This window comes from Carcharhinus amblyrhynchos, chromosome 27 (assembly GCF_965287045.1).
Source record: "Carcharhinus amblyrhynchos chromosome 27, sCarAmb.v2.hapA, whole genome shotgun sequence".
In the NCBI taxonomy this organism is placed as follows: domain Eukaryota; kingdom Metazoa; phylum Chordata; class Chondrichthyes; order Carcharhiniformes; family Carcharhinidae; genus Carcharhinus; species Carcharhinus amblyrhynchos.
This window is the reverse complement of record NC_137350.1, coordinates 26,537,678-26,551,570: the sequence shown is the minus strand read 5'-3', so window position 1 is coordinate 26,551,570 and position 13,893 is coordinate 26,537,678. Positions and strand designations below refer to the sequence as shown.

Genomic DNA, 13,893 nt, shown 5'->3' with positions numbered 1-13,893 from the left:
CATTTTAGTAGCAGATTATTATCTCAATGTCTATAAATTGAGAGAGGGGAATGTGCAACGAGATCTGGGTGTCCTCGTACACCAGTCACTGAAGGTAAGCATGCAGGTGCAGCAGGCAGTAAAAGTGGCAAACGATATGTTGGCCTTCACAGTGAGGGAATACAGGAGCAGGGATGTCTTGCTGCAATTATACAGGATATTGGTGAGGCCATGCCTGAATATTGTAAGAAGCCTCACAACACTCACCTGACAAAGGAGCAGCGCTCCGAAAGCTCAAGATTCCAAATAAACCTATGGGACTTTAACCTGGTGTTGTGAGACCTCTTACTGTGCCCATCCCAGTATAGCATCAGCATTTCCACATCAGGAATATTGTGTGCAGCTTCAGTTTCCTTATGTGAGGAAAGATGTTCTTGTTCATTCTAGCTCCTGTCTTGACCCTAAAGTCCTGGTTCTCATCAATCCTAGCTTAAATATTGGAGGTGAATGATGTGGACATGAAAATGATTGTTTCTACTGATCAGGAATCAGAAATCTAAGAAAAAATTACTTAAAACTTACGTGGTTTAATGCACAATGGTGTTTCAATGCTCCCAGAGGGCCCTTTGCATCAACAAGAATGCAGATAAGAGGATTGGAGGGAGTGCAGTGAAGGTTTACCAGACTGATGCCTGGGATGGCAGGACTGACACATGAGGAGAGATTGAAATGGTTAGGATTATATTCACGGGAGTTTAGAACAATGAGGGGGAATCTAATAGAAATGTGTAAAATCCTTAGGACGAGACAGGGTAGATGTAGGATGTTCCTGATGGTGGTGGTGTCCAGAACCAGGGGTCTTAGTCTAATGATACGGGGTAAACCTTTTAGAGCAAAGATGAGGAGAAATTTCTTCACCCAGAGAATGTGTGGAATTCGCTGTCACAGAGAGCTGTTGAGGGCAAAATATTATAGGTTTTCAAGAAGAAGTTATATATAGCTCTTGCGGCAAAGGAGATCAAAGGGTATGTGGGGAAGACAGGATCAGACCATAATCATAACGAATGGGGAGCAAGTTCAAAGGGCTGAATGGCCTCCCGTTCTTATTTTCTATGTTTTTACGTTTCTCTAAGCTCTCCTTGGAAACAAAAGTTATTCCTCAATCAGTATGTCAATGTCCCTTTAATTGTCATTGTTCCTATGGTTAGACTGGTGACCTTTAAGACACTTTGGTGGCTACTATTGTAGCTGTGCTCTACAAATGAAGAACGTTCAACTGCACATGACTAAGCTGTCAGCTGTATAATGGGAAGCATTTTGAAACTGCTCATGGCTTTAATTTCTAGATAGATTTTGGGGAACAGTTCCTGAATTTGCTTGAGATGTCAAACGAAAGTGCTTATTTCAAAGAAACAGCAAACAAAATGTAATGAAACCTCAAGCCTTGATCATTTTGGAAGATACTCTGCTGAGAAAAGAAGTACTTTGACGTTATGTATAGAAAACATTTCCCCACCCCAAGTCACTGTGGTTTCTGGTGGACCAAAAAAATCCAGTATTCAGGTGTGCCAACACAGCAACTTTCACAGTAACTTCATTAGTGTTAATGTAAGCCTACTTGTGACTAAGATTAAATAAACTTTCAACTTTTTTAAGTTAAAAACTAAAGCACCATTTTAAATAGGTACCCTAAGGGAGGAAAAAGTTGCTTTTTTGTTCTTCAGTCATGGCTATGAGTCTTTGTGCCTTCATTGCAGAAGGACTGGCCATCTGAAGTGACTGATCACTGCCCATTAAACCACACACTAATATGATTACATTGACATTTTTTTAAAAACTTTATTCCAATCCAATCAAGTCAAATTAAAGCCAATTCGGAGTCCCAACAAGTTGGAACATTCCCGATCCAAGCTGACATGATTACATTGAAATTCTTAATGTAACAGACCACAGGTAAGATATCAAGAAGGCAAGACGTTGCAAAATTTTTATTGACTGAAGGTAACCAAGCAACATTTCAGGCAGTCTTACAATCCCCATTATTCCATACTTTGCCACCAATACCAAAACCTGTTACCCACTTCTGACAATTCACATTTTTTTATTCACATATTCAGTATCCACCTGAATTGGACGTGCATCTTACGCATCTAATTTCTGCGTAACATTTTGAATGATGCAAATCTCTCTTACGCTAGTCATCTTGCTTCATAACCTGACATTGTCAGCAAATTTTGTGACACATGCTCTCTTCTGCGTGATTTACAAATGATGTAAGCAGCGGAGATTGTCAAGTTTTGCTGTGATGACTTTGATAAGTTTGTCAAGCTCCAATATTTTCACAAGGGTGTTTTTCACAAATATTGGCCTTGCGGATCCCTGCATGCGTTAGGATTTTGGCTTGAGGCAGGCCAATGACGCAGATGTCGTTGCCAAAAAGGCCATTGACATTGTTTTGCACAGGTTTGCTCAATCTTTCGTGTTTGTTGGCTGTAAATGGAATTGATAACAAGTTGCCAAACCATTCTCTTCTCCTATATAAACCCTGAAACCCCACCAGCAAAATCAGAAGCCAAACTGCAAACTGAGAAAATCTTCAGCACCTTCTGAACATGCAGAGGATGGACGCTGGGATGGACCTGCTCCACAGCTCGGGGGTTGAACTGGTGCAGTATCTACAGCAGAATTACCAGGACTCCCAGAGCTGGTTCACTTTTATCTCTTTCGCCGCTGACCTGAGAAACACTTTCTTTATTTTCTTCCCCATCTGGTTCCATCTGTGTGAGGCGGTGGGCGTCAGACTCCTCTGGGTGGCAGTCATTGGAGACTGGCTCAACCTCATCTTCAAATGGTAAGCATTTGCTGACTCTCTCCACTAAACGTCTTTGGAGGCCTAGGCTCTGACTGTCAGGGAACATAGGGGTAGTGAGGAATGAGGAGCAGCATATATGTGTTGTCACACTCCACAATGCTGACTGCCTCCAATATTGTCCCTCCACCTTCCCCAGTCAGGAGGAAGTCTAAGTTACAGTTAAAGTGTCTGTTTTCCCTTCCCTGTTGCTGACTTGCCCATTGGCAGCTTCAAACTGATTCGGTCATATCAGTTTCCTCATGAAACTTTCCTCAGTTTTAGTTGTCCAATTGCCAATCTCTGGCCTGGTATGTCCCCCATCACAAGTCAGTGTATTTTCAGAGAAGCTCCTTGGAGATTGATTAAATGTCTCTCATTAGAGCAATGGAATGGACTTTAATGTATGACAATGTAACAGACTGAACCTCCTTCGCTGTGGCTCAGTTGGTAGCGCTGTTGCCTCTCAGTCACAAGGTGCTGGAGTCAATTCCTACTCCAATGTCTGAGCACAAAACTTCAAGACTGACAGTCTGGTGCAGTACTGAGGGACTGCTGAACTGTTGGGCAAGTTGCCTTATGGATGAGATGTTAAACCAATATCCCATCTGTTTGCTCAAGTGCATGTAAAAGATTCCATGATGCTATTTTAGAGTCGAGCAGGAGTGTTTCCCCAATATATCCCAACCAATAATTATTCCTCAATCAACATCACAAAAAAAAAGCAACACCTGTGCAGAAGGAAGCATTCAGCCTGTCAAGTCTGCACTGACCACAATTCCATAACCCCACATATTTATCCTGCTAATCCCCCTGACACTACAGTCAATTTAGCATGGCCAATCAACCTAACCTGCACATCTTTGGACTGTGGGAGGAAACCGGAGCACTCGAAGGGAACCCATGCAGGCATGAAGAGACTGTGCAAACTCCACACAGACAGTGACCCAAGACCGGAATTGAACTCGGGTCCCTAGCGCTGTGAAGAAGCATTGCCAACCACGGTGCCAACCATTCCGTGAATGACGACTTGCTCATTGCCACATTATTGTTTGTGGGAGCTTGCTGCGTACATATTTATTGCCAAGTTTCCTGAATCACAATGGTGACCACAATTCAAAAGTACTTCATTGATTCGAATGCACTAGTCATGAGAGGTACTATACAAAAGCTGGAGAATGTTGGCAGGCCTGGCTGCATTTGCAGAGAGAGGATAGAGCTAATGGGGGGAATTCTCTGGCCTCCCAGTTGTATGTTTCTCAGCCATGGGAGGTGGCGTGCTGTTCGTTGGTGGTGGGATTCCCTAGTCCCGCTGCTGTCAATGGGATGTCCCGTCGATGTCACCCACCTTAGCCCAAAACCCAATGGGAGGGAGTGTGCTGCAGGGAGACCAGGAAATCCCGCTGGCATGAACGGCCGGAGAATTCCTCCCAATGTTTTGAGTCTGGATAACTTTTCATCCAGCTAGATGGATTGGCCATGCTGAATTGCCCCTTAGTGTCAGGGGGACTAGCTAGGTTAAATACATGGGGCTATGGGGATAGGGCCTGAGTGGGATTGTGGTCAGTGCAGGCTCAATGGTGCGAACGTTCTCCTCCTGCACTCTAGAATTCTATGATTTATCAGATTCCAGCATCGGCAGTAATTTACTTTTAACCACATAAATATTCTGTGCGTCTCTCTTACTATAAGCATTCGGAGGTGTATTTGTTTTACGTTCTGAGAATCGGGACTTGTGACTGAGGACAGAAATATTTTTCATCCAATCTCAATTTTTTAAAACAATGATAAATGTTTATAATTTAAAACATATTTGCAGCATTTATTCCTTGTATCCTGGACGGTCGATAGTTCTTTTGCACTAAGAGACGGACAGACATCAAACCTCTAGCTAACTGCCAGAGGGGATGGTTGGGAATGGGAATACAGGGCAAGGACTGATTTAGTTGTGGGAAGTAAGTGGTCCTTCTGACCACTGCACCTTCCAATGTTGACATGAGATTCCAAACTTATTTTATGGAAATTTGAAGTCACAGAAAAGTGCCTGAGCAGCTCAAACGCAACGTATTGGAATTGCCTCTCTCGGCACCTTCTGTGAATCATTTATACTTGTACTAATCACAGTAGATATTTTCCCATTTTGAAATTGTGAATATTTCAATATAATAAAATCATAAGTTCCTTCCTAATGCTGGGTGTTTTTCTTGGTATTAGCTCTGGTGAATGTATCTTTTTTTAAGTTTAATATTTATGTCTTATGTTTTTTAATTTGAATTTGTTTTTGAGGGGGTGAATTATCACTTTCTCATAACTTTGGGTGTTTAATTTTTAGTTCACATTCTGAGGTGTTTGGACAGATGTCAAACCGGCAGAGAAAAAAATAGCTTGAAAGTGTTCTAATCTGATTTAACCCCTGGTTCAGATTAATGTAATAGAGATGGTAACTGCACCCTTATGAAGTTTTTAAGTTGTTTTATTCTTGTCACAAGTAGGCTTGCATTAACACTGCAATGAAGTTTCTATGAAAATTCCTTAGTCACTACAATCAGGTGCCTGTTCGGGCACACTGAGGGAGAATTTAGCATGGCCAATGCACCTAACCAGCACATCTTTTAGACTGTGGGAGGAAACAGGAGCACCTGGTGGAAACCCATGCAGACACAGGGAGAATGTGCACACATTCTGCGCAGACACCGATCCAAGCCGGGAATTGAACCCCGCTCCCTGATGCTGTGATGCAGCAGTGCAACTACTGTGCCACTGTGCTGCCCACATGTTATGGCACGTTTTGTCCTTTAACTGAACTCTTGGCAGGAACTTCACTGGGGATTTCAGTTTGTGTTTTATTTATAACTTGCATCTGCTGAATTCAATTGCAAATCACACATTCTAGAGGCTGTTGGCTCTCCCATGCCAGATCCCTCAGCCAATGATTCAAATTCCTGCATGTATCCTTAAGTGAAATTTCCTATTGGAAGAGTTAAATGAGGACATGTAGGCAAATAATGGATATTGGACACATATTAATCAGTTTCCGCCTTTCTTTGACAGGTTCTTATTTGGAGAGAGACCTTACTGGTGGGTTTATGAGACCCAGTTTTATGCTAATTCCTCTCTTCCCTTGGTGCAGCAGTTTCCCATCACCTGTGAAACAGGACCAGGTACCAGCAATTCATTGCATTACAAAGACAACAGCAGGCTTTGCAGTTGTAAATGAACAAAGAACAGTACTGCACAGGAACAGGCCCTTCAAGTCTGTGCTGACACAGATGCCTCTCTAATCTAATACTTTCTTCCTTTACGTGGTCCATATCCCTCTATTCCCCGCTTATTCATGTATCTATCCAGATGCCTCTTCAACATTGTTATAGAATCTGTTTCCATCACCTCCTCCGGCAGTGCGTTGCGGGCATTCACCACCCTTTGTGTGAAAAACGTGCCCCTTACATCTCTTTTAAACTTTCCCCATCTCACTTTCAACCTATCCCCCCAAGTAATTAATCCTTTGACCCTGGGAAATAGACTCTGAGTATCCACTCTATTGAAGCCTGTCATAACCTTTTAAACCTCTATCAGCTCCCTCTCACCTTCCGAGACTCAAATGAAAACAATCCAAGTTTGTTCAACCTTTCTTCATAGTCCATATGCTCCAAACAAGGCAACATCTTGGTCAATCTCTTCTGCACCCTTTCCAATGCATCGACATCCTTCTGGTAGTGTGGTGACCAGAATTGTACACAATACTCCAAATGTGGCCTAACCAAAGTCTTATACAGCTGCAACATGATTTTCCAATTCCTATACTCAACACCCCTACCAATGAAGGCAGCATGCCATATACCCTCTTGGCCACCCTGTCCACCAGAGTTGCCACCTTCAGGGAACTTGGGATCTGCACACCTAGACCTCTCTGTATGCTAATATTTCTAAGGGCTCTACCACTTACTGTATAAAACTTGATCGTTTTTACTTTGGATGTCTTTTCACAGAATTTCCTTATCCAATACTACTCAAGGGTACTCATGGGATTGTTTTCATTGGAGGGCTGTAGGATGAGGGGGGAACCTAATAGAGGTTAACAACATGATGACAGTGTGCTGAAATAGTTAAGTCTGGAGATTGGAAAGAAATGACTGAGTGTTTCAGCAGCAGATAGATTGAGACAGGGTGAGGTCAGCATTGTTACAGAGATAAAAGTAGGCCATCTTAGTGATGGTATAGATTGAGGTCAGAAACTCATCTTGGGGTCAGATATGACACCAGAATTGCAAGCAGTCTGCTTTAGTCTCAGACAGCCGCATGGAAAAGGGATGTTGTCAGGAGCTAGGGAATGGAGTTTTAAGCAGGGAGTAAAGACAATCACCAAAATCTTGCTGCCATTCATGCCAGCGGGATCTTATGGCCCCGCCAAACCCACACCTTCACCGCAGATTTCCCAGCTTTGAAGGACGTGTTCAATGGGAAATCCTGTTGGGAGCGGTGGGACCATAAGATCCTGCTGCCAGTGAGCACACACCTCCCCCTGCCTCCGCAATACACGCCACTGACGGGGAGAAAAATCTCACCCAATATCTGTCATCTTCCCAATGTTTAATTGGTGCCAATTTCTGCTCATCCAGTGCCAGATGTCTGATGAGGAGTTCAACAATTTAATGACAGTGGAGGAGTTAAGAGGAGGGGGAGCTGTGAGTTGTCAGTGTAGATATGTAATCCAAGACTCTGCTTTCACATCTTGTCACCAAGGGGCAGATCGGAGGGAGCCAAGGAGAGATCCTTGGAGTATACCAGATGGAATGGTTCAGGAATAGGAAGAAAAGTATTTTTTTAAAAAGCATTGCAAAGTATTACTTAAATGTTTAGCAATGGAAAACACCATTTTATAATTGAGCCTCTGTATGATGTGTTTGACAGGAAGTCCATCTGGTCATGCAATGGGTTCAGCTGGTGTCTGGTATGTGATGGTCACCGCACTCCTCACCTTTGGATTACAAAAAAAGCAGCCCTCCTTCCAAAAATGGTAAGATTTCAAAATATTATACATACATTCAAGTGTGTAGAGTGCAGTTTCTGCAGAATAGGTTTGTCTGGATTGACAGGGGTTGTGCACATAAAATGCAGTTTCATACGTGAGGTGTAGATAACAGTTCAACATGTATGCAATTCTGTATGTCAGTACTGGAGATGTGTATGTTTAAAGAGTGATTACATTTAAACTCAACACTTCCACATTTAACATATTGTGTTTGATCTTGGTTCCTGTTTTGGAAATGTTTACGTAGAAGTATATTTAGTATACTGTCCTGTGGGTTGCCTTAAAATCCCATTAAAGGTAATTATGATTAGAGATACGTGCCATGTGTAGATTATGACCATCCTGATCTCCCCAGATTTGAGTAGAGAGCTTATTCTCAGTCAGTTACTAAATCCAATACATATTATTTAACTTTATATTAGCATAGCTTTAGTGTAATAAGTAACTGTGTTAAACCTAAAAAAAAGACTGATACAAAGAAGTTACCTTGCTAATTCTTATCTTCCCATTTAATGATGAACCTGTTTTAATGAGGAACTGCCCACAGCAGTTATAAAGTTGATTTAAATGATGATAGTGTAAGTGCAGATCCACTTGTGCTAAGGTCTTAAACTACAGCTTTTCCAATACAATCTGTTAAGCTTCACGATAGTACAAATATCTGGAATTAAGAATCTACCGATAACTATGAAATCATTGTAGATTGTGGGAAAACCCCATCTGATTCATTAATATACTTTAGGGAAGGAATCTGCCATCCTTACCTGATCTGGCTACATGCCACTCCAGAGCCACAGCAATGTGGTTGACTCTTAACTACCATCCGAAGTAGCCTATCAAGACATTCAGTTAAAAGGAAACCAGGGATGAGCAATAAATACTGGCCCAGCCAGCGACACCCATGTCCCATGAATGGATTGAAAAAAAGATAAAAAATAAATATGGATGGACATTGTCTGGTTGGATGGAGGATGAACGATGCTATAATCCCTCATGTGTATTATAAGTAATGGACTCATTCTTTAATTGACTGTACAGTAATGACCTTCCTGTTTTCCAGGTGTCTCCACGTGTTGCTTTGGACGGGATTCTGGCTGATTCAGGCCTGCGTCTGTGCCTCCAGAGTGTTTATAGCTGCTCACTTCCCACATCAGGTCTTCATGGGGGTTATTTCAGGTCAGGATTCCTTCTTTCAGTTGAAAATATAATGATACAACTCAATCACTGTGCATTGATTTATCCTGCAGGGATTTGAGCCTTTGTTCCTGTTTGTGATATTCTACATCATTTCAGTTCTTAAGGGATTAAAAACACAATTGATTCGATAGTTGCTTGGCAGCAGTGCCTAAAACTGACCCTTTCTGATGGATCTAACTACAAGTGACTGTGGAGTCAATTGATGTGAATATCAGGAGCCGTGTTTATTGGACAATGAATCTGAAATTGCCCATTTTACACAACCACTCTTGACCAATTTCTATCCCAGATCCTTTTTAATGCTGCGGATGTTGGAATTGGAAAGAGAAGCAGAAAATGCTGGAAAATCTCAGCAGGTCTGACAGCATCTAGGGAGGGAGATTAGTGGCAACGTTCTGAGTCTGGATGACCTTTTGTCAGAACTGGGCCTTTTTTTTATTAGTGTCACAGGTAGGCTTACATTAACACTGCATTGAGGTTACTGTGAAAATCCCTAGTCGCCATACTCCAGCACCTTTTCAGGTACACAGAGGGAGAATTCAGCATGGCCAATGCACCTAACCAGTGCACCTTTCAGACTGTTGGAGGAAACTGGCGCACCCAGAGGAAACCCACGCAGACACGGAGTGAATGTGCAAACTACACACAGACAATGACCCAAGTCAGGAATCGAACCCGGATCCCTGGCAGTATGAGGCAGCAATGCTAACCACTGTGCTACCATGCCACAGTCCCACTCAATGCTTGAAAACCGTTCTGCATTGAAAAAAAACACATTAAAGCCAATTGGTTTTTAGTACATGGGATGCAGGCACCAGTAACTGGGCCAATATTTATTGCCCTTGAGAAATTGATGGTGAGATGGAAACTTGTGTTAAAATGATGAACTTTTTTTTTTAAATACAGTTCACTAAATCCTCAAAAATGACGTTGCTATTGGCACACATGAATATTGTACACAGCATATATATTTCTATCTATATCTACCGATTGAATATCTGATGAAATATTAATTGCAAATTTTCATTCACAGGATTAGTTGTGGCCCAAGTGTTTGGTCGAATTGATGCAATCTACCATGTAACCTTCAAGCAGTATCTGAAGATCACTCTCTTCCTGTTCTCCTTCGCTCTGGGCTTTTACCTACTGTTGAAAGTAATGGGAGTGGACCTGCTGTGGTCCGTGGAGAAAGCCCAGAGATGGTGTGCCCAAGCAGAGTGGGTCCACATCGACAGCACTCCCTTCGCAAGTCTGGTCAGGAACGTGGGAGCCTTGTTTGGATTGGGATTAGCTCTCAACTCCCCCATCTACATGGAAAGCTGCAAAGGGAAGAGGAGCCAGCAGTTCAGCTTCAGGTTAAGTTGCATCGTGGCCTCATTGGTCATCCTGCACCTTTTTGACTCAGTGAAGCCCCCAACACAGAGAGAATTCCTGTTTTACTTACTGTCTTTTTGTAAGAGCGCAGCAGTGCCTCTGGCAGCTGTGGCATTTGTTCCGTACTGTGTGTCACAAATTATAAACCGCGAGGAGAAGAAGCTTCTATAGATTTCTGTCAATACAAAACTTGGAAATATCTAATGATCTTCTCAGCACTGTTGAGCGTTTAAAAAAGAAAACACAGGAAAATCCTGGAACTTCATAACAGCTCTTTCAGCATCTGAAAAGAGGAAGGGGGAGAGAAAAACACAGAATGCCCAAGACAGAGAGAGCATCAGGTCATCAGAATGTTAACTGTCCGATCTCTTGCCAGATGCTGAGAAACAACTCAGTTTTCCTGCTTATTTTTATGTATTGTCTCTGTTTTTTTTATTTCAGATTTTATGGACATTTGTACTTTTTCTTTATTGGTTACTAGATATTATTTTAATTGAATTTCATCCACTTTGTGTGCATAATAGGCAGGGATATTTTGAATTTCTGAATGTTACTAGGGGTGGCACGGTGGTACAGTGGTTAAAATTGCTGCCTCAATGTGCCAGTGACCCGGGTTCAATTCCGGCCTCAGGCAACTGTCTGAATCAAGCTTGCACATTCTCCCTGTATCTCCATGGGTTTCCTCCGGGTGGTCCAGTTTCCTTCCACTCTCCAAAGATGTGTGGGTTAGGTAGATTGGCCATGCTAAACTGCCTCTCCTTATCGGGGGGCTAGTTAGGATAAATACATGGGGATGGGGTCTGGATGGGATTGTGATTGCAGACTTGACGGGCTAAATAGCCTCCTTCTGCACTGTAGCATTCTGTGATTCTATTCTATTAACTAACTGTCTAGGTAGTTATCTTGCTCCTTACTGTGCTGAAGTGAACTGTTGGCCTACTTCAAGTATAAGAGGTAATTTTGGCTGCTCTGAGTCACAGTCTGAGCCAGCTCTGCTCTTAAAGCAGTCACTTGGAAAGGTGAGGGCACAGGGTGCATTTAGTCATAATATAGTGACTGATCAGTGAGGGAATCTGGCACTCCATTTGCTTCACCAATGCCAGTGATTGGCACACACAACAGCAAAGAAAGGTGTGAGGATAGTGGCTCCCCTCAGCCTGATCTCACTGAGCAGAGGAAGAGCAATCTGGCATTGAACAAAAGAGAGTAAAGATGGAATTTCTGGTCATTCACATGACTGGGGTTCTCCAGTCCCGCCGCAGCAAACAGATTTGGCTGAGTACCAAGTTCTCCATCCTCGCTGGCAGCAGCGGCGAGGTGCGAACTGCCAGTAAGATCGCACTCTAAATGGGGAATCAAATTAAAAAACAGAGTGCTTGAACATTTTGGGTGCAACTGTCAACATTTAGGGTTGGGAACAGCTTTCTGCCACTTAACATCTGTAAATATGTTTCCTGTCATTTCCTTATGATGCATATTCAGGCTTTTGAATTTTGTTTTAATTGTTTACAAAATGCGGGTGTTACTGTCTAAGGCAGCATTTATTGTCCATCGCTAATTGCCTTTCAGAAGGTGGCTGGGTGTTCCCTGCTTGAACCACTGCAGCCAGTGTGGTGTGGATATACCTATAGTGGTGTCAGGAAGGGAGTTCCAGGATTCTGATCCAGCGACAGTAAAGGAACAATGATATAGTTCAAGTCAGGTTGGCGTGTTGCTTGGGGAGGCACCTGTGGGTGAGGGTACTCCCATATCCCTGCTGCCCTTGTTGTCCTTTAGAAGGTATTGATCACTGGTTTGGAAGGCACTGTCGAAGGTGGATTGATGAGTTACTGCAGTGAATCTTGTAGATGATGCAAGCTGCTGCCACTGTACATCAGTGATGGAGGAAATGAATGTTTAAGGTGGAAGTGTACAAGTGGACTGATCTGTGCATTAAATCTCTTAGTATTCTACCATTTTTTCACTCTACCTGCTGACATTCATTGCCTGATCTCTGTATCAGGGCAAGAACGGCTTTTTAAGGCTGCAACTTCATTGCAGTTTCTTCAACAGCCCGAATGCTGTTCTGCCAGGGTAATGATAATGTTAGTCAGTGCTGTATCCCACCACACAACCTTCATGTACCCAAGCACTGTCCCCAGGAAAGACAAGTAACAGCTGACATTCAAAATCAAATATTCCATGTATTCTTTTTGTATAGTATGAAGTCCTTAAACATTTGAAACTGTTATGTTGTAATAGTAATTTCAAATGACATGTAAATTCATTTAAATCTAATAAAGTGATACAATGCTATTCACATTCATATTCTTGTCATACTCACTACCCCTAATGTGTCCACCACAACAGAAGAAAGTAGCAAACAAGTGCATTGTAACCTTCAAACTTCCTGCAATTATTTATCTGTATCAGTCCATTTTTTTACAGAAATTTAATACATATATTATATCTACTTTAAGGGGGAGGTAACTACAAATTAATCTTTGTATGTTTCTAGCACAACCGGAATGTTAAATTCTTTTCAGAAACCTCAGATGTAACATTGAATGTCAAAATTGGCAGCTAGAGGTTGTTTAGTAACATTTTAGTTTAGTTTATTTCTTGGTGTCACAAATGGACTTACATTAAGTTGAAATGAAGTTACTGTGAAAATCCCCTAGTCGCCACACTCCGGCACCTGGTCAGGTAGACTGAGGGAGAATTTAGCAAATGTACCTAATCAGCGCATCTTTCGGACTGTGGGGGGAAAAGGGAGAACCTGGGGGAAACCCATATAAACATGGGGAGAACATGCAAATTCCATACAGATAGTGACCCAAGCAGGGAATCGAACCCCATGTCCCTGAGCACTATGAGGCAACAGCGCCACCGTAAATCATTACTAAGTTAGGTAATGGCATCAAGTCATAGATTGATCTTGGGTAAGGGTCTATGCCAGTAACTTTGATCATTATATGAAATACAAAGCCCCTAGGGCTTCAGCCAATTGTGAGGGTAAGGATTGAAAAAAAAATTATCGGTAGGTTGTAACAAAGTTATAAATAATCCTCAGATCGGAACACATAGTAAAAATCGAAGGCCATATAATGTCGTTTATAAATCGAAACCCACTAATAACCCTGATCTAAGCATAATCTGGATTGCCAAATAAATATTTTATTGGGTTCCATTTGTACTTTGTATCAGATAACTGGGTTAAATTTAGACCAACAATCTAAAGTTGCCTTTCAGTTTTGGAGAACTAATTTCAAATGCAAAATTTGAACTATTAATACTGACGCATTGCAATGCTCCAAATGAAAGAAGGCAATGCCAGTGTCACTATACTCAATATTACAACTCAAAAACCTAGTTTGAAATAGAGGCTTATACATATAAACTGCTTATATATCTAATTGGTGGGTTTCCTGCATTGTAGAAATCTATAATTTGTGAAGTTGTTGTTATCTAAATTATTTTCATG

At 42.0% G+C, this 13,893-nt stretch overlaps 1 protein-coding gene across 2 annotated transcripts; it reads left to right on the top strand.

Moving 5' to 3' along the window:
• Positions 1-208: 208 nt before the first annotated feature.
• LOC145359208 (glucose-6-phosphatase catalytic subunit 1-like) lies at positions 209-11,458 on the top strand. 2 transcript variants are annotated; one of them, XM_080213682.1, is made up of 5 exons: positions 209-2,830; positions 5,879-5,988; positions 7,739-7,820; positions 8,911-9,035; positions 10,090-11,458. In XM_080213682.1, exons 1-5 carry the CDS (start codon positions 2,592-2,594, stop codon positions 10,599-10,601), a joined length of 1,068 nt encoding a protein of 355 aa, XP_080069808.1. In that variant the 5' UTR covers positions 209-2,591; the 3' UTR covers positions 10,602-11,458. The 2 variants fall into 2 exon arrangements, with proteins under 2 accessions (XP_080069808.1, XP_080069807.1); XM_080213681.1 differs by having other exon boundaries at positions 7,739-7,844; positions 8,920-9,035.
• The last annotated feature ends 2,435 nt before the right edge of the window (positions 11,459-13,893 follow it).